General features: G+C 43.5%; 1 protein-coding gene across 1 annotated transcript in view; it reads right to left on the bottom strand.

The window, feature by feature from the left end:
• The window catches only part of lcp2a (lymphocyte cytosolic protein 2a), a 105,397-nt gene that overhangs the window by 21,135 nt on the left and 56,290 nt on the right, over positions 1-27,972 (bottom strand). Inside the window, exons 11-16 of the mRNA XM_078411225.1 lie at positions 25,186-25,211; positions 17,738-17,757; positions 10,447-10,554; positions 5,482-5,509; positions 5,321-5,333; positions 217-276 (exon numbers count right to left, since the gene is read on the bottom strand). Of these exons, the coding sequence (XP_078267351.1) occupies positions 217-276; positions 5,321-5,333; positions 5,482-5,509; positions 10,447-10,554; positions 17,738-17,757; positions 25,186-25,211 (255 nt within the window). The remainder of the gene's footprint in view (positions 1-216; positions 277-5,320; positions 5,334-5,481; positions 5,510-10,446; positions 10,555-17,737; positions 17,758-25,185; positions 25,212-27,972) is intronic.

Genomic DNA, 27,972 nt, shown 5'->3' with positions numbered 1-27,972 from the left:
TTTTCTCCTTTGTCATTTATTTCACCCATCTGCCAACCTATTCCCCTTCATCTGTAATCTACCTGTCACCTGTTATGCCTTGTCCCACCCATATCTCTCTTTTCCAGCTTTCTTCCCCCCACTTGGCTGCAGAAAGGTAAACCCTTGGTGAGTTTGTCACTGTTTTGTTAGTGTGGGACATTTAAGAACCAGTCAGGGCCGGCCTGCTACACATACCTTCAAGGTTGGCAGAGGAGCGACAGTTGAAAGAGCGAGTGCGGGGATTGGCTGCAAAAGCTAAATGAGTTCATTGGTAAGTTAGTTAATTAGTAAATTAGTTAATTGATCAGCAAATAAAAGTAGGGCTTGATCTAGGGGAGCAGCCTGTTGGGAGCGGCATTGTTGAGGTGAAGGGCGTGTCGTTGGCTCAAGAGTCTTTGGCGATGAGGCTGAGGCAAGGAGGCTACATTTGAACTGGTTCTGCATGTGTCTGATATTTAAACTTGTGACTTATTGAGTACAGAAGGAGGCTATTGGCAGCAGAGAAGGGAATAGGTTTCACTCAAATCTGAGTGTGTCTCATTTGTAATTTTGTCCACTGAAGTAATGGCAGGCAAGTTGTTACAGTGTCTCCTGCAGGATGTGGGAAGTCAGTGACACTACTGGTGCCTCTGGCAACTACACCTGCAGAAATTATGTCAAGGTGCAGCTCCTGAATGAACGTGTTAGGGAACTGGAACAGCAGCTGCATGACCTCAGGACCATCCGGGAAAACGAGAGTTTCCTGGACAAGACCTCCAGTGAGGTTGTCACACTGACGATACAGGAAGAGTGAAGGTGGGTGACAACGAGGAAGAGAAGTAAACGTGGAGTGCAAGAGCCCCCCGATGGCTGTACCCATTGAAAACAGGTATACCCCTTTAGGAGCTGTCGGAGCGGACAACACGACAAGATTGAGTGGCTGTGACTCCAACCCTGGTGCTGAGTCACAACGGGGAAGAGTGACGTCAGGCAGAGCCGTAGTGGTGAGGGACTCGATAGTCAGAAGTGCGGACAGGAGATTCTGCGGCAGCAGGCGAGACTCCAGGATGGTGGTTGCCTCCCTGGTGCCAGGGTCCAGGATGTCTTGGAGTGGCTGCAAGGCATCCTCAAGAGTGAGGGGGAGCAGCCGGAGGTTGTTGTGCATGTTGGCATGAATGACATAGGTAGGAAGAGGAAGGAGGTTCTGCAAAACGAGTTTATGGAATTGGGTAGAAGACTGAAAAGCAGGACCTGCAGGGTAGTGATCTCAGGATTGCTTCCAGTACCTCGTGCTAGTGAAGGTATGAACAGGAAGATATGGGGAAATGAATGTGTGGCTTTGGTGCAGGGGGCCAGGGAGTTTTATATTTCTGGATCATTGGGATCTCTTCTGGGGCAGGGATGACCTGTACAAAAGGGACGTGTTGCACCTGAACAGGAGGGGGACCAACAACCGAGCGGGCAGGTTTGCGAATGCTACACAGGAGGGTTTAAACTAGATTGGCAAGGGGGTGGGATCTCGTGCAGGACAGAGGCATGTGAGAGGTTAGAAGTTGGTAGGGAGGGTGGTGTGTTAAAGGTTAGTGGACAAAAATAGGCAGGTGAAAGGCGGAGAGTGAGGAAGGAGGGTTGGTTTAAACTGCACGTATTTTAATGCAAGGGGCCTGACGGGTAAGGCAGATGAATGGTATGTTGGCATTCATAGCGAGGGGATTTGAGTATAGGAGCAGGGAGGTTCTGCTGCAGTTGTACAGGGCATTGGTGAGACCACACCTGGAGTGTTGCGTACAGTTTTGGTCTCCTAGTCTGAGGAAAGACATTCTTGCCATAGAGGGAGTACAGAGAAGGTTCACCAGATTGATTCCTGGGATGGCAGGACTTTCATATGAAGAAAGACTGGATAGACTCGGCTTGTACTCGCTGGAATTTAGAAGATTGAGGGGGGATCTTATGGAAACTTACAAAATTCTTAAGGTGTTGGACAGGCTAGATGCAGGAAGATTGTTCCCGATGTTGGGGAAGTCCAGAACAAGGGGTCACAGTTTAAGGATAAGGGGGAAGTCTTTTAGGACTGAGATGAGAGGTTTTTTTCACAGAGAGTGGTGAATCTGTGGAATTCTCTGCCACAGAAGGTAGTTGAGGCCAGTTCATTGGCTATATTTAAGAGGGAGTTAGATGTGGCCCTTGCGGCTAAAGGGATCAGGGGGTATGGAGAGAAGGCAGGTGCGGGATACTGAGTTGGATGATCAGCCATGATCATATTGAATGGCAGTGCAGGCTCGAAAGGCCGAATGGCCTACTCCTGCACCTATTTTCTATGTTTCTATGAACTTCGGGCATGGATAGGTACGAGCGACTGGGATGTTGTAGCCATGACTGAAACCTGGTTAAGGGAGGGGCAGGACTGGCAGCTCAATGTTCCGGGGTACGGGACCTTCAGGAGAAACAGGGGTTTGGGAAAAAGAGGAGGGGGGTTTGCATTGTTGGTTAAGAAGGATGTCACGGCAGTGATCAGAGGTGACATTACAGACGGTTCTTCTAGTGAGGCTAAATGGGTGCTGCTGAAGAACAAGAAAAGGATGGTCACCTTGTTGGGGGTGCACTACAGACCCCTGAATAGTCAACGGGAATTAGAAGAACAAATGTGCCAGGAGATTGCAGCCAGCTGCAGGTCAAATAAGGTTGGTGTAGTGGGGGATTTTGACTTTCCCAATATAGACTGGGAAAATCATAGTGTGAAGGGTTTAAATGGGGTGCATTTCCTCAAAAGTGTTCAGGAGAGTTTTCTTAGGCAGCATGTAGAGGCTCCCACACGTGAGAGGGCAACGCTGGATCTAGTATTGGGAAATTAGGAAGTGAAAGTTAATGAAGTGTTTGTGGAGGAGCCTTCTGGGACCAGTGTCTACAGTTCGATAAGGACGGAGAGGGTCCACATGTTAAAATGCTCAACTTGGGTAAGGCTAACTTTGAGGCTATGAGAGAAGGTCTCGCTCAAGTTGACTGGAGAAAGTTATTTGAGGGAAAAGGAACATCGGCCAAGTGGGATGTTTTTAAAAGTGTGGTCACGAAAGCTCAGGATATGCAAGTCCCCGTTAGCGTGAAGGGCAAAGCAGGCAAACATAAGAAGCTTGGCTGATAAGTGAAATAGAGGCATTGGTGAAAAACAAGAAGGATGCATGGGACAGGTATAGGCAGCTAGGATCAAGTGCATCTCTGGAGGAGTTTCGAGAGCTAAGGAGTAAACTGAAAAAGATCAGAAGAGCAAAATGGGGCCAGACAGCTCTGGCGGGTAGCATTAAGGGCAATCCCAAAGGATATTATAAATACATAAGGGGGAAAAGAGAGAGTGAGACCTCTCGGGAATCAAAGGAGATGGGCAAGATCCTCAATTATTTCTCTGCTGTATTTACCGAGGAGAAAGACAGTAGGACAGAGGAACTTGGGGCAGTCAATGGAAGTGTCTTGAGAGCAGTCAGTGTTCCCATTGAAGAAGTACTGAAGGTATTTGGTGTATGAAGGTAGAAAAATCTCCAGGGCCTGATCAGATGTATCTGAGGACATTGCGGGAAACTAGAGAGGAAATTGCAGGAGCCCTGGTTGAAATTTATGAGTAATCCTTAAATACAGGAGAGTGCCAGACAACTGGAGGGTGGCAAATGTTGTGCCTCTTTTCAAGAAGGGCTGCAGGGAAAATGCTGGGAACTATAGGCCAGTGAGCTTAACATCTGTACTTGGAAAGTTACTCGAGAGTATTCTGAGGGTAGGTTATACAGATATTCGGATGGGCAAGGGCTGATTAGGGATAGTCAGCATGGTTTTGTACGTGGGAGGTTGTGTCTCACAAATCTGATTGATTTTTTGAATACATGACCAAAAATGGTCGATGATGGCAGAGCTGTAGATGTTGTGTACATGGACTTCAGTAAGGCATTTGACAAGATTCCGCATGGTAGGCTGCTCTGGAAGGTTAGATTGCATGGGATCCAAGGAGAGATAGCTGAATGGATAGCAAATTGGCTCCATGGAAGGAAGCAGAGGGTGATGGTGGAAGGTTGCTTAACGGACTGGAGGCCTGTAACTAGTGGTGTGCCTCAGGGTTCAGTGCTGGGCCTGTTATTGTTTGTCATCTACATTAATGATTTGGATGAGAACATACAGGGCAAGATTAGCCAGTTTGCTGATGATATAAAAGTGAGTGCTTTTGCAGACAGTGAAGATGGTTGTGAAAGATTGCAGCAGGATCTAGATCGATTGGCCAAGTGGGCGGAGGAATGGTTGATGGAATTTATTATAGAGAAATGTGAGGTGTTGCATTTTGGGAAGTCTAACATGGGCAGGGGCTACACGATGAATGGTAGGCCTCTGGGTAGTGTTGTGGAGCAGAGGGATCTAGGAGTACAGGTGCATGGTTCCTTGAAGGTGGCATCAAAGGTAGACAGGGTGGTCAAAAAGGCTTTTGGCACTTTAGTCTTCATCAGTCGGAGTTTGAGTATAGAAGTTGGGAGATCATGTTGCAATTGTATAAGACGTTGGTGAGACCGCATTTAGAATATTGTGTTCAGTTCTGGGCACCATGTTATATGAAAGATATTGTCAAGCTTGAAAGGGTTCAGAAAAGATTTATGTTGTTGCCAGGACTAGAGGGTGTGAGCTATAGGGAGAGGTTGGGTAGGCTGGGTCTCTATTCAATTGGAGTGCAGGAGGATGAGGGGTAATCTTTTAGAGGTGTACAAAATCATGAGAGGAATAGATTGGGTAGGTGCACAGAGTCTTTTGCCCAGAGTAGGGGAATCGAGGACCAGAGGACCAGAGGACATGGGTTCAAGGTGAAGGGGAAAAGATTGAATAAAAATCCAAGGGGTAACTTTTTCACACAAAGAGTGGTGGGTGCATGGAACAAGCTGCCAGAGGAGGTAGTTGAGGCTGGGGCTATCCCATCGTTTAAGAAATAGTTAGACAGGTACATGGATAGGACAGGTTTGGAGGGATATGGACCAAGTGGGCAAGTGGGACTAGTGTAGTCGGGACATTGTTGGCCGGTGTGGGCAAGTTGGGCTGAAGGGCCTGTTTCCACACTGTATCACTCTATGACTCTGCTCCAATGAGTCTGATGAAGGGTCCTGACCCAAAGCGTTGCGTGACTATTTCCTGCATGAACGCTGCCTGACCTGTTGAGTTCCTCCAGCATTTGCAGTACCTTGTGTCTGTCCATTTACATGACCCTATTTCATAATTAAGATTCCATAATCATCCTAAAATGGATTATGCAACATAAATACAGACATTTAGCAAGAAAGTTATTTAATAATTGTTTACTTACCATCATCTTCTTCCTGAGAATATAAATAAAGATTGATAGCGTTTATAGAGCATTCTTGTTTTCTTTCAGAAATAATATTTTGGATTTATGTACATCTGCTTATTTAATTATTCATTATTTTAATTTGTTCTTGAAAACAATTTTAAAATATCCATTCTTACCTCAAGCGTTCTGTCTGGTATACATGGTCTAAGAAAAGCAAACACATTGAGATTAATACTTTAATGCAATTGAAACAAATAGAACATAGACCAGGACAGCACAGGAACAGTTCCTTCAGCCCATAACGTTTGTGCCAAGCACAATGCCAAGCTAAACTGATCTCATCTGCCTGTACATGATCCGTATCCCTCTATTCCTTGCACTTTCATGTGCCTAACTAAAATCTTCTTAAACCCCACCTTTGTATCTGCCTCCATCACCACCCCAGGCCCCCACCACTCCTGGTATAAAAAATGTGCCCTGTCATCTCGAATAAACTTTTCCCCCTCTCACCTTATAGCATTGCCCTCTCGTGTTTTCCCAGAACCCTAGGAAAAAGATTCTGACTATCTATCATATCCATGCCTCTCATAATTCCATATACCTCAATTCTCTCCTCAACCTCCAACGTTCCAGAGAAAGCAATCAGTTTATTCGACCTGTCCTTGCAGCTGAAACCCTCTAACCCAGGCAACATTCTCGTAAACCTCCTCTGTACCCTCTGCAAAGCCTGCATATCCTTACTGTAATGAGGCAACCATAATAGCACGCAATACTCCAAATGTGGCCCAACCAGAGTCCTCTCGAGCTGTAACGTGACTTTCTGATTTACGCTCAATGCTCCAGCCAATGAAGGCAAGCATACCAAAAGCCGCCTTTACCACCCTATCTACTTGTGTTGCTTCCTTCGGTGAAATATGAACTTGGACTCCACAACCCTCTGCACATCAATGCTGTTAAGTGTCTTTCCATTAACTGTATACTGTCCCCTGACATTCACCTCCCAAAGTGCAACACCTCACACTTGTCCACGATCTTCTGGATGGAATCTCTTCAGAATGAGTCAATGACTTTTACCCTCTGGAATGTGGGTTTTAATCCAAACCAAATTTAAACAAGGCTAGTTAAAAAGGTTCAATAGATTCTGTATTGATTTAATTGTGTTAATCCAGTAACTAGCCAAGATAAACACAAACACAAAAAAATTGACCATTTTTTATTTGTCTTTAAATGTATTATGATGATTTTCCCCAGCAATATAAAACTAAACTACATCAGTTGTTAATTCAAGATGAATGTATTTATTAATTAAATTTGACTTGTTCATAAAATTATTTGTTAACCTTGAAAACACTTATCTCGTCAGGTAGCATCCGTTGGACAGATTAATACCAATCAATGATTCAGGCTAACAATCAAGGGAACAGAATGTGCTGGAAAGGACTGCAGATGCTGGTTTAAATCGAAGGTAGACACAAAATGCTGGAGTAACTCAGCAGGTCAGGCAGCATCTCTGGAGAGAAGGAATGGGTGATGTTTTGGGTCAAGACCCTTCCTCAGACTGAGTTACTCCAGCATTCTGTGTCTACCAAGGGAACAGAATTATTTCAGGTTGAAATCAGTGTTTTTAACCTGCAATACTGATTCTGTTTTGTCACTCCACAGATGTTGCCTGACCAGCATTTTCTGTTTGCACTTGAAATTTCCAGCATCTGTGTTTTTTATTTAGTGTTCTTTTATATTAGGCATCCTAAAATGAGGGACCAAAATACATTGCGTCTCCATTCAAAATGTTGTAGATGAAAAGGTTATTCGGAGTATCACAGATAGAAGCACCCTAACCTCCCGAGTGCTAATGTAATGTAAAGCCTAGAGTTGCTGCCTTACAGTGCCAAAGAGCCGAGTTCCATCTTGACTATGGGTGCTGTCCAATGATGAGTTTGTACGTTCTCCCCATGACCTGCGTGAGATATCTTCAGGTGCTGCAGTTTCCTCCCACACTCCAAAGATATTACAGGTATCAGGGTTCGTAGACACGGAACAGCTATAAATTCAAGGACTTTCAAGGTCCAAAAATCCTATTTTCAAGGATCAAAATCCAGCAAACTGATGGTTTTTCCCTGTTTTTCTCCGTATAGGTAAGAAAACGGTTAATTTGGTATTTATATGTTTAATTAGTAAAACAACGGTGATTTAAGGATTTTTTGCTTTATGCGGCAAGTTCCCCTCAACTCTCCCCGATTCTTTAACTTGTCCCGGAGCCGTGGAACCGCGGCGGCAGCTGCGGGGACTGGAAGCAGAAGCTGCCGGCGAAGGTTCACGGGAGAGTGAATCACCACCGACCCAGAGACGGGACAAGGCGAGACATCGCAGTGCCCCCTCGCAAACAACAAACCCAAGGAAACTTCCCTCCTCGCCGCTGCCGCCACTCACCCCGGGGCGCCGGAGTGGAGGAGCGCCGCAGATCTCGCTGGCGCTGCGAGAGAGAGAGAGAGAGAGGGGAGAGAGAGGGGGAGAGAGAGAGGCGGAGAGGGGGAGGGTGTCAGAGGTCTCTCTCTCTCTCTCTCTCTCTCTCTCTGTGTGATATCTGCACCGCTCCTCCACTCTCTTCCCCGGCGCCGTCTCCCTCTAATGCAGCGAAATAAGAAAAAACACAAGTGTTGTCGTTGTTGTTCAGATGCCCCGGGGTGAGCGGCGGCGGAGAGGAGGGAAGTTTCCTTGAGTTTGTTGTTTGCGAGGGGGCACTGCGATCTCTCACCTTGTCCCGGCTCTGGGTCATAAATGAATACCAGACAAGACACACATTCCTGCTTCTTCAATGTCTTTATTCTCAGCAACAAAGCAGGTAAGAGAATATATAAATAGGCAACAAAGACAAACATGTCTAACAATGTTTCCCGAGTTTTAATAAAAAATACTCATTATAAACGATGAAAAAAACACCACATTACTCTGCATGAATTAATACTTTTATCATAAAAAGTGAATTCAAGGACTTTCAAGGACCTATGATAAATCCAAGGACTTTCAAGGCCTTGAAAAACAGAGTTTCATATTCCAGGACTTTCCAGGAAATTCCAGGACTGTACGAGCCCTGAGGTATGTAGGTTATTGGTTCGATAAAAATTGTACATTTTCCATAGTGTGTAGGATAATGTTGTGTGCAGGGATCGCTGGTCGGCGTGGACTCGATGGGCTGAAGGGCTTGTTTCTGTGCTGTATCTCTAAACTAAAACTAAACCTCCCTTGATCCCTGAAACTAGGAAATTATACCATGAGGAATCAAACAAACCTACATCTTTTGTACTGACATTCCATGCTGCAACCTGGTTGAAGATTATTTTAGAATTAATACCAGAAATATAAGTTAGGCATTGAATTGAATTGAATTGAATAAATGGTATTAGTCATGTATACATACAAGGAATTTGCCTTGGTGCTTTGCTCGCAAGTAACAACACCATATACGGTAGACAATTAAAAATAAAACATTATAATTTAAACATGTGAAGAATGAAATAAAATACCAGAGCAAAAGGAGGCTGCAAACTTTTGGCTGTTGAGTAGAGCTACTGCTCGTGGGAAAAAAACTGTTTTTATGTCTGTGGTGGCTTTGACAGTCCGGAGTCGTCTTCCAGAGGAAAATGCTTCAAAGAATTTGTGACCAGGGTGAGAGGGGTCAGAGATTATCTTATCCGCTCTCTTCCTGGCCCTTGCAGTGTATGGGGGAAGGTTGCAGCCAACAACCTTCTCGACTGATCGAACGATGCGCTGCAGCCTCCGGATGTCGTGCTTGGTGGCTGAGCCAAACCAGACCATGATGGAGAAGGTGAGGACAGACTCAATGATGGCAGTATAAAACTGGACCATCATTGCCTGGGGCAGATTGTGTTTTCTCAGCTGCCGCAGGAAATACATCCTCTGTTGGGCCTTTTTGACTGGAGTCGATGGTGGCCTCCCATTTAAGGTCCCTGGAGATGATGGTTCCAAGGAACTTAAATGACTCCACAGATGTGACTGTGGTGTTGTTGATGGTGAGTGGGGGGAGGGGAGGGGGAGCTCTCCGAAAGTCTACAATCAATTCCACTGTCTGAAGATCGTTGAGCTCCAGGTTGTTGCGATGGCACCAGGATGCCAGCCATGTCACTTCCTGTCTGTAGGCAGATTCCTCCCCATCCTGGATTAATCCAATCAGGGTTGTGTCATTCGCAAACTTGAGAAACTTGACAGAGGTGTCTGTGGAGGTGCAGTCGTTGGTGTAGAGAGAGTAAAGGAGAGGGGAGAGTACGCAGCCTTGAAGTGATCCTATGCTGAGGGTCAGCTGGTCCGAGATGTGCTTTCCCAGCCTCACATGCTGCTTCCTATCCATCAGGAAGTTGGTGATCCACTGACAGAGGGGTTCAGGCACAGTCAACTGGGAGAGTTTGGAGTGTAGTAGCTCTGGCACAATGGTGTTGAATGCAGAGCTAAAATCCACAAACAAATCCTTGCATAGGTCCCCTGGTGGTCTAGGTGCTGGAGGATGAAGTGCAGGCCTAGGTTGACTGTGTCATCCACTGATCTATTTTCCCGGTATGCAAACTGTAAGGGGTCCAGCAGGGGGTTTGTGATATTTTTCAGGTGAACCAGCACGTCTTTCAAGGGTCTTCATGATTACAGAGGTCAGTGCAACAGGCCTGTAGACATTAAGACCAGTAATCCTTGGCTCTTTGGGTACGGGAACAATAGTGGAGACTTTGAAGCAGGCAGGGACAGTGCAGAGTTGCAGGGACTGGTTGAAAATGTCTGTAGAGTCTGGTGCCAGTTGTTCGGCACAGATCTTGAGGGTAGAGGGGGAAACATTGTCCTGTCCTGGAGATTTCCCGGCTTTTCTGTCTCCTGAATAGCTTCTCCACCTCCCCAATTGCTATTGTTAGTAATCAAAGACTGATTTTGAGAAAGTTGAAGGAAATTGGGGAAAGGGCCATATTTACAAATGATAAAATCTTGAAATACATTAAGAAAAATGTTTTAATCACACCATAACCGATGAAAGGCAATGACCTGAAACCCATTCCCTCTTTGTAGATAATGGCAGAATTTATTTTTTATAACATGTACTGTGTCATTGACTGTTTACTTTGGAAACTTGATAAAACTCATACCTTGGAGATGGCTGCTTCCTTCCCAATGATGAATTCTCCCTGTCAACTGGTATCGTTGCTTTTGGCATTCGAGAGATAGGATCGGGTGGTCTATTGCCAAACGGAGGTCTGCACATGAAAGGAAATCACTAAATCATTTTCAAATTGAACGATAATTTACAGAAGAAATGTAACTTAAAAACATAGTTATTGTCACTGTGGCAATCTGGCTCAGTTGCAGTCCTCTTCTCATGCCTTCAGTCTCATTACCCTGATGCTCCAACATTGTACTGAAATGAAGCAAAGCCTGTGGTTACTTTGTTAGGTGCTAAACTAAATCCTAATTTCCCATTCGGGTAAACATAAAAGAGTTAATGCAGTAACTGAAAAAGGACAAAGAGGTGTCTGGATAGGTAAAACTGATTCACAGGTCACCAATCCCATGTTCCAAATCATAATATTACCACAAGGTCCAGCCTTCTTCCTATTCAACAAATACTGCCCCATCTAGCCTTTTGCATTGAGCAAATCCCAGTCAATATTGGGGAACTTAAAGTCACCCACCAAGACAGTCCTATTGCTTTGCTATCTTTTGGTAATCTGTTCACATATCTGTTCCTCCATGTCCTGCTTGCTATTGGAGGGCCTATAGTACAATCCTATGGGTGTGCTTGCACCTTTTATATTTCTACGGTCTACCCACATCACCTCAGTGAACTAACCCTCCAGTATGTCCTCTCTGAGTGTCGCCATGACAGTTTTCCTGATTAGTAGTGCCACTCCTCCACCTCTTTTGCCTCCCTCTCAATCATATCTGAAACATTGAAACCCTAGAATGTTGAGCTGCCAGTCACGACCCTCTCACAACCACGTTTCCATAATGGCCACAGCATCATAGTCCCAAGCACCGATCCAGGCTCCAGGTTAATCTGCTTCTTCCACAATACTCCTTGCTTTGAAAAATGAGCTAGCTTTCCCATGCGAACTAAACTTCAAGAGCAGCCTAGCATACGGAATGTTAAAGGCCTTGCTGCAGTTCATAAAGACTATATCTATGGCCTTCTTAGTTACTTCTTCAAAAAAATGTTCATGAGACATGGCTTCCCATGCATAAAAAGATGCTGTCCATCCCTAATCAACCCTATCTTTCCAAATACCTATATATCTCATCCCTCAGAATCCTCTTCAGTAACTTCCCTGCCATGGATGTTTGGATTACTGGTCTATGGTTCTTTGGCCCTTCTTAAATAGAGGCACAACATTAGCCACCCTTCAGTCGCCTGGCTCCTCACCTGTGTCCAACAATGAATCATATATCTCAAGCAAGACTCCCACAATGTTATCCTTAGTTTCCCACAGTGTCCTTATATATACATGATCAGATATTAGGATATCCAACACTCCCTTAACAGTAACAAGATGTCTCATTAACTTTCTCATTCTCAAGTTCCTTCGTCTTTACGTCTTTCTCTGTAATGAAACCAGAGGAGAAATATTAATTGAGGAGGACCTTGCCAATCTACTGTGGCGCCATGCACAGATGGCTATTTTTATTTCTGAAGGGCCCTATTCTCTCTCCAGTTACCTTTTTCTCTTAATCTATTTATAAAATCTCTTTGGATTCTGCTTAATCTTATCTGCCAGGGCTATCTGCTTTCCTGGTATCCATCTTCAGTGTGCTCCTCAAACCCCTCCTCCGGGAACACAATTGATCCTAGATGCCTATACCTAATCCATAGTTGCTTTTTCCTGACCAGAATTTATCTCACCATCCAGTCTCCTTACTCCTACCTGCCTTGCCCTTCAATCTAACAGGAACAGGCAGACATGAATTCTCACGATGATACTTTTAAGGGTATGCCAGCATCACAGTATCTGGCTGGTGGTTTTGTTCTTTCTGCTTCTTGTAGATCTGATATTCATGCCAGCTCTGTGTTCAGCATCTTTTAACTGCTTTGTTTTGACATCTGGTTACATCAAAGATTGTGTGGTTTGTGGCGATGTTAGTGTTATGCCCCATGTTGTCAATGTGGTTGCAGGTGTTGATGGCAAACATCTCTGGTTTACCAGGTCAGGTGTTGGTCAGATGTGGCCCCTGTTTCCCAGTCCCCCAGTCTCCATCTCAACGATGTATGATCTGGGAGTCTCAGCTTTTCCAACAATATTTGCAGGTGTTCATGTTTTTAGGACTGGATCCTGGGCATAAACATGCGGTCCTCTCAGCAGTTCTGGCAATGTTTAGGCATGTCTGTTGAAGTATTGGCTTCTTCCAGTTTGAGCATCAGTCAGTCGTTGTCATACCTCTGCCTGCACTTGTGGAGGATGTATTTTGCTTGGCAGGGTTGTTTTGTACTTACTGCCATTCAGTAGCTCTGCTGGTGACTTCATGTCAGCTCTTGTGGTGTTGTTCTGTGTGATAACAAGGCATTGTTGGGATCTTCCTTTGTCTCTCGGTATTTTATGAGCATTTTCTTCACTGTCTGGACCTCTCTCGCTACAGACCTGTGTTCCCTCGGATAGTGCAGAAATGGGTTGGTGAGAAAGAACCTGTAGTGGGTTCTTGATCACAAATCATCTTCTGACATATCCCTTGCTCAGCAAACAGGATCCGTACAACTGCAGATATTGTTAATGCCTTCAGGTCTTTCATACATCTGATGAATGGGAACTTTGAGTAGTAGCAGGCTGCAATCAAGTACTGCAGAACCATCCAATTTCACACTACTATTATTCTACTCCACCTAGAGGAGCTGATCCTCACCCTTGACAACTTCTCCTTCAATTCCTCCCATTTCCTCCAAGTCCAACACGTAGCTATGGGCACCCGTGTTGTCCCCAGCTATGCCTGCCTCTTTGTAGGGTACGTTGAACAATCACTGTCCCAGTGTACACTGGCCCTATCCTCAAACTCTATCTCCATTACATTGATGACTGCATTGGTGCTACCTCCTGCACCCCTGCAGAACTCATGGACTTCATTAACTTCACCATCAATTTCCATCCTGCTCTCAAATTTCCTTGGACCATCTCCGACACCTCCCTCCCCTTTCTTGATCTCAGTCTCCATCTCCGTTTCTGCAGGAAATAGACGACCCACTGACTCCCACAACTATCTCGCCTACACTTCTTCTCACCCTGCTTCCTGCAGACTATATCCCATACTCCCAATTCCTCAGTCTACACATCATCTGAGCCCAATATGAGGATTCCATACATCCGTGATGTCCTCATTCTTTAGGAAACGGGGATTCCCCTCTCCCATCGTAGATGAGGCCCTCACTTGTGTCTCCTTAATATTCCGCAGCTCCACCCTTGCTCTCCCTCCCCCTAGTCGCAACAGAGACAGAGTCCCGCTAGTCCTTACCTTTCACCCCTTCAGCCGTTGCATACAACATATAATCCTTTGAAATTTTTGCCACTTCCAACGGGATCCCACTAGTTACACCTTCCCATCTCCACCCCTTTTTGCCTTCCCCAGAGACTGTTCCCTCTGCAACTCCATGGTTAACTCATCCCTTTCCACCCAAACCACTCCCTCTGCAGGTACCTTCCCCTGCAACCGCAGAAGATGCAACACCTGTCGCTATACATCCTCCTTTGACTCTGTCCAGGGACCCCGACAGTCCTTTCAGGTGATACAAAGGTTCACTTGTATCTCCTCCAACCTCATCTACTGCATCCGTTGTTCAAGATATGGATTCATATACATCGGCGAGACCAAACGTAGACTGGGCGATCATTTCGCTGAACACCTTCGCTCAGTCCGCCTGAAACAACCTGATCTCCCGGTTGCTAAACACTTTCATTCTCCTGCCCATTCCCACACTGACCTTTCTGTCCTAGGTCTCCTCCATTGTCAGAGTGAAGCTAAATGCAAATTGGATGAACAGCATCTCATATTTCGCTTGGGCAGCTTACAACCCAATGGTATGAATATTGATTTCTCCAACTTCAAGTAACCCCGGCATTCCCTCTCTCTCTATCCCTCCCCCACCCAAGTCATAACCAGGTGCTCATTTTCACCCAACAAACAGCTAACAATGGCGTCTTCCCATTATCATCGTTACTTTTTTGCATATCTTTCATTCATTGTTCTTTATCTTTCTACAGCATCTTCTACATCTCTCATTTCCCATTTCCGTGACTTTCAATCTGAAGAAGGGTCTCAACACAAAACGTCACCCATTCCTTCTCTCCAGAGATGCTGCCTGCCCCGCTGAGTTACTCCAGTTTTTTGTGTCTATCTTCGGTTTAAACCAGCACCTGCGGTTCCTTCCTACACAAATCAAGTACAATTCTTGGTTGTAGGTGAACAAATTCATACCCAAGGTATGCCATGGCCTTGGTGGCATTTCACTGGGCATCATGTCGTCTTTCTGTTATGTATTTCTGTATTTCAGGCACACACCACATCCAGACACCATTTTTAAAATTGTTTTCTACATGTTCACCCAGTAGACAGCTGATTTTGTCCTCAGCCTGCATTTCTCCATTCCCATCTGGCCTTCAGGGATCTTCTGGAGAAGTTCTTGCTGCATTGATTTTGGCACAATGATTCTTGATCCAGCCAGCAAGACACCATCTTCTATGTCATCTCTTACGGACGTATCTTCCTTCTGACTGGGCTTGTTTGATTCTCTCAGGCCATCCTTGGATCATTTGTTGAGTGAGCAGTTGCAACTCCTCATTTCTGCTGGTTTCATCTCTGATCTGGCTGAGCATTGTAGGCCTCACAATTACGACGTGATGAATTTTGACATTAAGATCTTCCATCTTGTGCTTCTCGTTTGGTGATAGGCGAGATAAAGCATTGGCAACCATAATTTCTTCAACCATGAAATCGTTGCTCTGGAACCTTGAGGAGTTTATACCTCATGGTGATTTCATAGCTTTGAAACCCCATGAGGAGTCTTTTAGCCTGGCTGGTGCTGAACAGAGATTATTTTTGTTGATATGTTCTCGTGGATATTGGTGTATTTTATTTTAGCTGGTGTTAGAATGCGCTGTCAACCTTGCGTCTCAGGTTGATCTTTGTGTTGTTCCTCTGAACACGGATCGTTGTGAAGATTTCATGATGGTATTGATCATCCTACTTATGAATTTGAATTACCTCAACACAGAGATTGAGGAACTCCTCATTGTGTGGTTCTTGTGAGTACTCATTCTTTCTTTTTTTGGTTTGCTGTGGTTTGTATCCAGCTCTGCAGACTGACTGCCAGTGGGTCTGCTGTCCACACTGCCTACAAGTAGTTCCAAAGACTGGGCTGTCGGTTTTATCCCTGAAAATATGTGATCAGCCACAATTCCTGCATTTTTGCCGTTTAGCCTTGGATGTTGTTTGAGATTACTTCTCAGATCTTGGATGTTTGGGTCTAGATTGTGTATGGGCCTTCAATACATCCACTTTCTTGCCTGTAAGAGGTATTTGCCTGTTTGTAGTTTCATGCCTTTGTGCTATGTCAATGACATCTCAGAGGTTCAATTTCTCATGCCTCCAATGAGAGACTTCTGGATATCTTTGTGGATTGTGCCCCACATGACTTGATCATACACCCAGTCATTCACCTCTCACCTATCTCTGAATGTACATTTTGATGCAACTTGAGAATCACACTCAAGTTAGCGCTTGAAAAGTGTAGCAGTGTATGCGATGGTGGGTCTTTGATTTGAGATGTTGTTCAAACTTAAAGAACCTTCATCTTCTCCCTATTCTCCCCTTGCTCAAATGTCCAGCTGTTGTACAACTCTAGTTCTTTCTCTCCTGTCCAGAAAAGCAGGTAGCTAAATTTCTCACATTGACTAACATCCTTTAACATCAGGCCACATTTGCCCAAAATGTAGGGAAGGCATTCATTATATCTGCGGTTTCCTAGCCCATTAGTGGTGTAAGAACGGACATATTCATCGCAGTCATGTCTGACGCGATGTGTGCAGCCTTGAAATTCCAAACGTGCATGAGCGGAAAAAGGAAATTCAAATCGGTTACATACGTTTAAGTCTACAGTGTGGTTACTCACTCTTTTCATTGGCACATAGTGACAAAACAAAGTCAGTCTTTTGTTGAACACTTGAGCCTTCAGTAAATGGTTACAGTATGTTTAGCACTTGTGGGTCATTGTAAGAATCATAACCATTGCCACAATGTTATGCTTTGTGGTTGCGAAGTCCAAATAAATGGAACAGAAGCAACACCTTATGTCTAATGTTTTCTGCTCTGCTCTGCTCTGCTCACATGATGTCAATGCAGAGCTCCAAGTGTGTAACACTTAAAAATAGCATGTCACAATAAGAGTTTCAAAATATGATAATACAACACCATCAATGTTGGCCATGCCTCGATTTTGAAGGTTAGAACATTAACTTGAGGACCAGCCTTAATTTCCAACTCTTTGCTCTGTTCTGCCCCTGTTTACTACCCAAGTCGTTTAACACTTTCCCACACAACCACTTGTCCCCCCCTTTTACTTCTTCCAAGCATCATCAGGAATCCAAACAGTGTTTCTAGGTGAAGCAGTGTTATCACTTTTCCTTCTTCCAATCTGATGCCTCACCAACATCTTGTACAACTGTAACATAACATCCCAACTTCTGTACTCATTACCCTGACTGATGACGGCCAATATACCTAAAGCTTTCTTTGCTTCCCTACCTAGCTGCCTCGCCACTTGCAGGGAATTTTGCACCTGTACTCCTAGATCCCTTTGCTCCACAACATTCCCAGAGCCCTACCATTCACTGATTTTAATTCCCAATGCGCAACACCACATTTGTCCGCATTGAGCTACATTAGACATTCTTCAGACCACTTGCCTAGTTGATCAAGAACTTGCTGTATTTTGATAGCCATCTTGTCTATGTACTTGCAGCAACTGATGCTGATTATTGAGTAGAGGTGCAGGTCATACATGTATAGATACAAACATATGAATTAAAAGCAGGAATGGACCACTTGACCCCTCAGATCCATGACACCATTCAAGAAGATCATGTCTGATCTGATTTGTTAGATCAATTCCACATCCCTGCTGTCCCTTGTAACATTTTACCCTGAACAAGCTTGTGGAAGATTAATGTTCTCTTTCACAGAAATTAAATGAAGTGATTGGCAAGTAACCTGGTGAAATTACCTTTCTTTTGCTCAGAGGACAAACTGAGTTCCCAGGTAAAAAGAAAGGATGGAAATCTCTTCTTGGGGAACTCATGAACCAAGGCCATGAACTGAATCTGGACCATCAGGTTCATGTGGACCTCATATGTGTGGGGAAGGGAAGAAGAAGTCAGGGTGAAAAGATATATCTGAAACATTGCTTACCTGGGTGGCTGCACGGAAAGCTGCAGAAAAAAAATTTATTGATGTTAATGTTAACATAAATACCTGTAATTAAATATTTAATACATGAAGTGATGCATGACGGAAATATTGCTCGAAACCTGCTTGTGTTTGCCCATTTCCTTCTAAAGATATTCGATCAATGTACTTGTTCAAATAGTTTTTAAACGTTAAAATAGTATCCACCTCGGCTACCTCTTCTGGCAGCTCATTCCAAACTTCTGCCCTTTTTGTGGAAAGAAGTTGCCCCTCCAGTTCCTATTAAATCTTTTCCCTCTCACTAACCAGCATCCTCTAGTTCTTATTCACAAAATGCTGGAGTAACTCAGCAGGTCAGACAGCATCTCAGGAGAGAAGGAATGGGTGACGTTTGGGGTCGAGACCCTACTTCAGTCTGAAGAAGGGTCCCGACCCGAAACGTCACCCATTCCTTCTCTCCTGAGATGCTGCCTGACCTGCAGAGTTACTCCAGCATTTTGTGAATAAATACCTTTGATTTGTACCAGCATCTGCAGTTATTTTCTTACATCCTCTGGTTCTTGTTCCCCCTACTCTGGGTAACAGGCTCTGTGCATTAACTTTTCCTGTGCTATACTTCTATGTTCTATTTCCGCCACTTCAACGTGTTCCCACCACTAGTTATCCTTTTTACTTTCTACCGAGACCACCATGTCTGTATCTCCATCATTGGCCACCCCTCCCTGTGCACTTTCTCCGACAACTGCAAGAGATGTAGCAGCTGTCCCTACACTTCCACTCTCACTTCTAATCAGGGATGCAAAAGTGTCACTTCCAGGTGAGACAGAGGTTCGCTTGCATTTCTTTCAATCTCATTTATTGTTTCGGTGCACTCAATGTGGCCTCCTTTACATCCTTGAGAGCGAGCCTACTTCTCTGCAACACCAGAAGTTTTGGGGACACCTGAAAGAAGTTTATAAAATTATGAGAGGCTTAGATAGAGTTGACAGTCTCTTTTAACCAGGATGGAAAAATCAAATACTTAGGGGCATAGCTTTAAGATGAGCGAGGCAGTGTTTAAAGGCGATAGTTTTATTTTTACAGAGGGTGGTGAGTGCCTGGAACACACTGCTGGTGGTGATGGTCGAGGCAGGTATGATGGTGACATTTAAGAGACTTTCAGATAAGTGCATGGATATGCAGGGAATGGAGGGATATGCTCAGGTAATTAAGAGATGGAATTAGCATCATGTTCAGCATAGACATTGCATGCTGAAGAGGAATGTTCTTGTGCACTCATGCTGAAGGGAATGTTCTTGTGCGGTTCTATGTTCTCAGTGTAGACTAGGTGACTGTTTTGCAGACTGGAAAGACGTTTATATTGATGAACCAGACAAAGCCTACAATGCATCCCTGGCTATATTAACAGAACTCTATGAAAAAAATTGCCCATTAAAAAAAATCCAGTGAGAAGCATAAATATGTAGATAAGCCATGGATCACAAGGGGACTGCTGAATACATGCAAGAAGAAAAATGTACTCTACAGGAAATTCTTAAAATGTAGAACAAAAGAAAATGAAAATAAATATGAGATACAAAAATAAATTGATAAGCATTATGAGATGTAACAAGAAGGAGTACTATAGCAAATTGTTGGAAAAAAATAGAAGTAATATTCAGGGAATAGACAATAGATAAAGAACATGGAAAGTGATTAATAACATAATTAAAACAGGTATTGGGAAAGCAGATTACCCTAGCTACTTTGTTAAAAATCATAATATAACTATAAATAACATAAAAGAGGTTGCTGATGAATTTAATGACTACTTTGTAAAAGTTGGGCCTACCCTAGCAAATGAGATTACTAAACCGAGTAGCAAGGAAGGTCCAGAACATGAGAGCTCTGACAGAAATGCTCACTCCATGTTCCTCAGTGGAGTACACAAAAATGAAGTCATTGATATTGTTAAAAAATTCAGTAACAAAAAGTCTACTGATTGCAATTCCATTGATATGACACTAGTCAAAAATATTATTGAATTTATAGTAAAACCGTTGGCACATATATGTAATCAATCCTTCCTCACAGGCACATTTCCCAACAAAATGAAAATAGCGAAAGTCATTCCTGTCTACAAGAATGGAGACAGACATTTATTTTCAAATTACTGGCCGAAATCTCTGCTTCCTCAATTCTCAAAAATATTAGAAAAATTATTTGTACAAAGACTTGAAATCTTTATTGATAAATATAACATACTAAGTGATCACCAGTATGGATTTCAAGCTAAAAGGTCTACCTCACTAGCGCTAATGGAACTAGTAGAGAATATTTCAACTGCAATTGATAATAAAGAATATACTGTGGGAGTATTTATAGATCTCAAAAAAGCATTTGATACCATAGATCATGGTTTACTGATGAATAAGCTAGAAAAATATGGTATTAGCGGAGTAACATACTCCTGGTTAAGAAGCTACCTTGAATACAGATATCAGTATGTTCAAGTAAATAATTTTGATTCGGAACTTATGAAGGTTACCTGTGGGGTTCCGCAAGGTTTGGTTCTGGGCCCAAAGCTCTTTATACTCTATATAAATGATATTTGTATGGTGTCAAAATTGTTACATTTAGTTATATTTGCGGATGGCACAAATTTATTTTGTTCAGGGAAAAACATGAAGCAACTTTTGGACACAGTTAAAGGAGAATTGGTAACCCTAAAGAAGTGGTTTGATACTAATACATTGTCATTAAATCTAAGTAAAACAAAATTTATTGTGTTTGGGAATCGATAAATAAATTCGGATGTAACACTTATGATTAATGATGTAGAAATTGAAAGAGTGTATAAAAATAAATTCTTGGGAGTGATAATAGATCATAAACTCTGTTGGAAACCTCACATAAAACATATCAAATCAAAACTGACTAAATCCATTGCAATACTGCACAAAACTAAGGCCATCTTGAATCAAAATTCACTATTTACATTATATTGCTCACTCATTATTCCATATATTACATACTGTGTAGAGGTATGGGGAAACACCTACAAAACTAGCACTAATTCAATCTTTATATTGCAAAAAGGAGCTATAAGAATAGTCAATAAGGATGGTTATAATGACACAACCAACCCATTATTTATGAAATCATATGCCTTAAACTTTATGGACTTAGTAGACTTTAAAACTTTACAAATAATGTTTCGAGCAAAAGAAAGAACACTTCCTGAGTGTATCCAAGGTTTGTTTTCAGTGAGGGAGAGCAGGTATCCACTCAGGGGTAATTATATATTTGAAAAAATTAGGTTTAGAACAAATGTGAAAAATAGATATGTGACTGTTAAAGGGGTAAATTTATGGAATAGTTGCAACAATGAATTAAAAGAGTGTAGTAATATGTGTAAATTCAAGAAAATGTTCAAAAATATTATATTTGAAAGATACAAAATATGTGATCAGCACTGAGAAATGACTGATATGATAGAAATGATGGTTCTTGACTATATGTGTGTTTCTTTCTATGTTTTGTTTATCTGCTTCTGACCTATCATGTTGTGTTTTTTTTAAATTATATTTTGTTAAGTATTATGGGTAGGCATAATAAGCTTTGGCTTCTGCCTACACTTTTTTTTTTTCGGTCAGAAAATATGTGTGATTATATTGTTTTATTTTTTGATACAATTTTTTTTTTGCACTATTTAACTTTCAAAGCTGTATGGTCAATCTGTTGTATTGTATTGACTGGGAAAAAATAAAATAAAATAAAATAAATGGAAGGAAAATTAAATAATTTTTTTTAAAGTACATCCTCCGTTGGGCCTTTTTGACTGTGGAGTCAACGATGGCCTCACATTTAAGGTCCCTGGAGATGATGGTTCAGAGGAACTTAAATGTCTCCACAATTGTGACTGTAGTGCTGTTAATGGTGAGTGGGGGAGGGGAGGGGGAGCTCTCCTAAAGTCTACAATCAATTCCATCATCTTAAGAGCATTGAGCTCCAGGTTGTTGCGATGGCACCAGGATGCCAACTGTGTCACTTCCCGTCTGTAGGCAGATTCCTCCCCATCGTGGATCAGTTCAATCAGGGTTGTGTCGTCCGCAAACTTGAGAAGCTTGACAGAGGGGTCTGTGGAGGTACAGTGGGTGTAGAGAGAGTAAAGGAGAGGGGAGAGTACACAGCCTTGTGGAGCTCCTATACTGAGGGTCAGTGAGTCTGAGATGTACTTTCCCAGCCTCACATGCTGTTTCCTGTCTGACAGGAAGTTGATGATCCACTGACAGAGGGGTTCAGGTACAGTCAACTGGGAGAGTTTGGAGTGCATTAGCTCTGGCACAATGGTGTTCAATGCAGAACTAAAATCCACAAACAGAATCCTTGCATAGGTCCCCTGGCAGTCTAGGTGCGGGAGGATGAAATGCAGGCCTAAGTTGACAATGTCATCCACAGATTTATAGGCCCGGCAATCGATGTGCTCTTGGCGGATATGGAACTTGTCGCGGGCTACCTTAAGACCTGGAGACTAAAACTGAGTGTGGCAAAAACCACCACAACGGCCTTTCACCTGAACAACAAGGAAGCTCAACGCCAGCTAACCGTCACCCTCAATGGGTCACCCCTACCCTACAATCCATTTCCTACATACCTTGGGGTGAAATTAGATTGGCAGCTGACCTACAAGCAACACCTTGAAGCTCTCCTTGCTAAAGTCTCGGCACGGTACAACCTCCTGCGTTGCTTGGCCGGATCGTCATGGGGCGCCAGGACATCTACTCGTCGAACCAGTGCTCTTGCACTCGTGTACAGTGCCGCTGAGTACGCTCCCCAGCATGGTGCCGCAGCGCTCATACTAGCAAACTAGACGCCACCCTCAACGACACCATGCGGATCACCACTCGCTGCCTTCGCCCTACTCCGACGGATCTCCTACCGGTGCTCGCAGGTATCACACCCGCCAAGCTTCGCAGAGAGTTCTTCACTCATAGGCTGGTGTGCAAGGCCCCATCGGATGCCAAACATCCTTTGCACCACCTCGCCCAGGATTCACACCAACTGGGACCTCAACGCCTGTCATTTCGTCACCCTTTCTCCCGTCATGCAGCGACCCTCTGGGGCTCCGGTTTCAACATACGAGGAGCATGGAGAACCAGCTGGGAACAGACATCGCGACCTCCTCAATTCACTGTCGCACCGAACACCACAGCCCCACCCGGCTCGGACAGGCCCCGCAAAGAGTGGGTTGCCCTGAACCGGCTCCGTACAGGGGTCGGCCGGTTCAACGCCAACATGCATCGTTGGGGGTTGCGTCCATTAGCAGCCTGCGTGTGTAAAGCAGACCAGCAAACAGCGCAGCACGTCATTTTCGACTGCACTGTCCTCCGTCCCCCTGGTGGAGGGGTAGACCTCGCGGCCCTCGTCAACAGCGCATTGCACTAGCTACAGCGCCTGGAGGGCGTTGCATAATTTCTGCTGCCTCAAACTCAAGAAGAAGAAAAAGAGAAAGGCCCGGCATGAAAACTGCAGGGTGTCCAGCTAGGGCTTGTGATACTTTTCAGGTCGGCCAGCACGTCTTTCAAGGGTTTTCATGATTACAGAGGCCAGTGCGACAGGCCCATAGTTGTCAAGACCAGTTATCCTTGGCATTTTGGGTACGGGAACAATAGTGGTGACTTTGAAGCAGGCAGGGATTGTGCAGAATTGCAGGGACTGATTGAAAATGTCTGTGTTGACTGGTACCTGTTTTTCGGCACAGTGCCTGAGGGTAGAGGGGAAACATTGTCTGGCCCTGGAGATTTCCGGCTTTTCTGTATCCTTAATAGCTTTTGCACCTCCTCATTTCTTTTGTCAGTGATGGGGAAGGAGCCAGGCTGATGTTGGGCAGCAAGGAGGGGATCGGTGGTAGAGGAGGGGCCACTCTTTGCAGGCTGGAGTGCACATTGATTCCTGGCTGCTCTCTCTCCCCCTTAAGATTGTTCTGCAGCCGCTCCGATACATCCTGGACCCTGGAACCAGGGAAGCAACAGACCATCCTGGAGTCCTGTTTGCTGCCACAGAATCTCCTGTCTATCCCCCTAATTATTAAGCCTCCTATCACTATTGCTCTGCCTGACTTCACCCACACTGTGCCTCAGAGCAAGGCCCGGTACCACAAACCTGGCTGCTGCTTCTCTCCCTTGAACAGTCATCCTCCTCAACAGTATCCCAAAGGAATGGCCAGAGGATGTAGGTAAGGTGCTAAATTAATTCTTTGCACCTTAATTCATCAAGGATAATGATATGGAGGACAGAGAGAGGTCAGTGTGGGGAATACTAATATTCCACGGCAATATGCAATCGAGAAGGAGGTGATGTTGGGACTCTTGAAGATCATTAACATGGATAAATCTCCAGGACCTGATGGAATCTATCCTTTGAGAGACACAAGGGAGATTACTGGGCCCTTGACAAAGATCTTCCCAAACCACAGGCTAGGTCTCAGAGGACTGGAGAGAGCCGATGTTGTTTCTTTGTTTAAGAAAGGAAGTAGAGAAAATCCGAGAAATTATAGACCTTTGAGCCTCAAATCAGATTGGGAAGCAATTCGTGAGAATTCTTCAGGATAGGATTTATTCCCATTTTGGGCTAATTAGAGAGAGTCAGCATGGCTTTGCCTGTGGCGGCTCAAGTCTCGTGTGCTTGATTGAGTTCCATGAGGAGGTGATAAAGGTAATTGACGAGGCAGTGTATGTAAATCTATATGGATTTAAATATGGCATTGATTCATGGTAGGCTAATACAGAAGATTAAGATGCATGGGATCCAAAATGACTTGGTCGTTTGGATTCAGAACTGGCTTATTCATTGAAGATAGAGGGTTGTGATGGAAGTATTATTTTAGCTGGAGGCCTGTGACTAGTGGAGTTCCACAGGGATCTGTTCTGAGGTTTCTGTTGCTTGTGATATATACACACACACATGGATGATTTGGATGTAAATGTAGATGTTGTTTATTAAGTTTGTAGAAGATGCTGACAGTGAGAAAGTGTGTCAGTATGCAACATACTTTGTTGCACTTATCCTTATGTAAGAATGTGAATGTCCCAAATCACGTCCAATTTTTCATTATCACAATAGAAAATGACATTCACATTTTTCAATGCTGAGGCAGTATACAATAACTCAACACTCTTTCACCATTAAGATGATTTTACATCATTTGATTGTTTTATGCAAAGCAAACTGGGAAAATATAATGTTTAGGTATTTGCTGAGAAGTTTTCTGACAGTAATGAATAGTGGCCATCCCTTATTTCAGAGGATTCCTCGAGTACAAGGATTCTTTTCTGAATCATCTTTACAAAAGCCAAACATACCATAAATTAATTTGACTACATAACTACTCTGCTTCACATCAAAGTCAAACATGCAAGAAAGACAATTTGAGGTGTTTTCATGAAGAATGGAATAAAATGTTCTCTTACCTTATCTGGAAATGGAGATTTCTTCACTGAAAAATATTCATAAATAAGACATATCAATAATCCACAAGATATACAAATTACTGATCACAAAATCTTGTGTATCACGCAAGGTTTTATAGGCCAGGCACAGGCAAATGGGACCAGCTCAGATAGACATCTTGTTCAGCATGTGCTGAACGGCTTGTTTCCATGCTGTATAACTCATAGATTCAAAGTAGATATTATAATGTTAGAGAACTGCCCAGTATTCAGGAGTTCAGAGTTCACTATATATTCATGCTGCTTGTTCATAGAAAGGAAAATGATCACAAATTACATTCAGCATGCATAAAATTTGTAATTCTTATTATGGTATCAATGGGCATCTACTACATTTTGGAATCCTGTTGGAAAGTGAGATGCTGCCTGTCCCGCTGAGTTACTCCAGCTTTTTGTGTCTATCTTTGGTTTAAACCTGCATCTGCAGTTCCTTCTTACACATTTCGTCTGCTCCACTGCGAAGTCTCCTCAAGGTACGTCTACTTTGAAGAAGTTCTCTTCCTCTCTCTCTGACAAGAGTTCTGCAATATCCTCTCTCACAGTTCCCCCTCTGTGATTATCTCTCCACATCACCATCTATATCTCTTGTTTCCCTTATCCCTCACCAGTCTGAAGAAGGGTCTCAACCCGAAACGTCACTCATTCCTTCTCTCCAGAGACGCTGCCTATCCCGCTGAGTTACTTCAGCTTTTTGTGTGTATCTTTGGAAAGTGGGACTTTCCTAGTCATAAAAAGAACAGGATTATCAATGTGAGCCCTTTACACAAATCCTTGGGATTGATTCGGAAAACCTGCAAGTGCGAGTATATTGGTCATCAAAGTGGTTGGGGAGGAATGTCCGAGGGCTCTTTGCCTTGGACATGTTTTGCCGAGGTCCCTGACTGGCTTTCAATAACTTGTGTACAAGGCCCTTTGAATGTTAACTTGAACTAATCGCTCACCATTTCATAAACTCACCATTTAATTTTGTGCACTAAGTGGATGACCTCACATTTTCCACATTATATTCCATCCAGTGTGCGCTGATCAAGGCAGTCGGCAATGTCTATCTTGTCAATGTCTATGGCTTTGGCTTATCAACCTTTTTGGTTACTTCTGCAGAAACCTCAGAGTAATAAGATAGGATCTCCAATGAACAAAATCATGCCGACTATCCTTGATTTACCCATCTATCCAAATGCATGTATATCTTATCCCTCAGAATCTACTCCAGTAACTTGCCTACAACAGATGTTAGGCTCACAGGTCTATAATTCCCAAGCTTTTCTTTGCAGTTCTTCTCAAATGGAGGCTCAGCAGTAGCCACCCTCCAGTGTCTGGCACCTCACCTGTGTCTAATGATGATTTAGACATCTTAGGCAGCATGCCTGAAATTTCTTATCTAGCTTCCCACAGTGTCCTTGAATATATCTGATCCACCCCAGTGGGTTTATCTACCTTCATACACCCCTGAACGTCCAGTACCTTCTTGGCCATAAAACAGACTGTCCATCCACAAGACACTTCCACTAACTGTTCCACGTTCCCTTGTCTTCATGTATTTCTCCATGGTAAAAACAGAGGAGAAATAATCATTGAGGACCTTTCCCATCTCTTGTGGCACCACACAGAGATGATCACGTTGGTTTCTGAGGGACCATATTCTCCTTTTAATTCCTCTCTTTCCCTAATGTACTTACAAAATGTCTTTGGATTTCCTTTATTATCTGCCAGAGCTATCTCCTGCCTCCTTGGAAAATGATTCAAGGGATGACTGGGTTCATGTATGATGAGCATTTGACAGCTCTCGGTCTGTACTCTCTAGAGTTTAGAAGGATTAGGGGGGAATCTCATTGAAACTTACAAAATAATGACAGGAACATTCATACCCTGAACTCTTGTCATCACACTTTTTAAAACATCCCACTCTCTGGATGTTCCTTTGCCCATAAACAACCCACTCCAATCAGCTTTAGTAAGTTCCTTTCTAATAATACCATTAAAATTAGCCCTGACCCAGGTCAAAATCTTAACTTGCAGGCCCACACTTAAGGTTCACCCATGGATATTTCAGTCACCTGCTCTTCCCAATTTTCTAAGAGTAGATCAAACTTTCCTCTCTCCCTTGTAGGGCCCTCTACATGTTGCTTGAGGAGTTCTGGGGCCGTTTAATTAATTCCACAGTCTATTTTAGGAAAATTAAAATCTCCTACTGTGACAACCTTATTAGTCTTGCAGCTGCCTGCAATCTCCTGGCAAATTTGCTTTTCTAATTCCAGTTGACTATTTGGGAAGCTGTAGTACACTCCCAACAAAGTGATCATCCTCTTTTAATTTTTTTAATTTCTCAGCCCCACCCATATAGGCTAATTGGATAAGCCATCAATTATGTCTTCTCAGATTATTGCTGTGGCATTCTCTTTAATCAATAGAGCACCACCACATCACCCTTCATTCCCACCTCTGTCTCCTTTAGCTCCTATATCCTGGAACATGAAGCTTCCAGTCCTATCCCTCTCTTAGCCAGGTTTATGTAACGACTACAATGTTCTAGTAGCACGTCTTGAGTTCATTGTCTTATCCATCAAGCCACTTGCATTTAAATAAATGAAATTTAATGCAACAATCCTTGCTCCTGCCTATTGTGTCCACTGTACTTTCGTTCATTAAGTGCCAAACCAACTATCAGCTTCTTACCTGCCTGAATCCTGCATTGGATTCCCTCCCCCTCCCACCGTGCCAATCTAGATTAAACCCGCTCGTGTAGCA

Source organism: Rhinoraja longicauda, chromosome 14, assembly GCF_053455715.1.
Source record: "Rhinoraja longicauda isolate Sanriku21f chromosome 14, sRhiLon1.1, whole genome shotgun sequence".
Lineage (NCBI taxonomy): Eukaryota > Metazoa > Chordata > Chondrichthyes > Rajiformes > Arhynchobatidae > Rhinoraja > Rhinoraja longicauda.
Note: the sequence above shows the minus strand (reverse complement) of the source record. Positions and strands in the feature narration are given on the sequence as shown.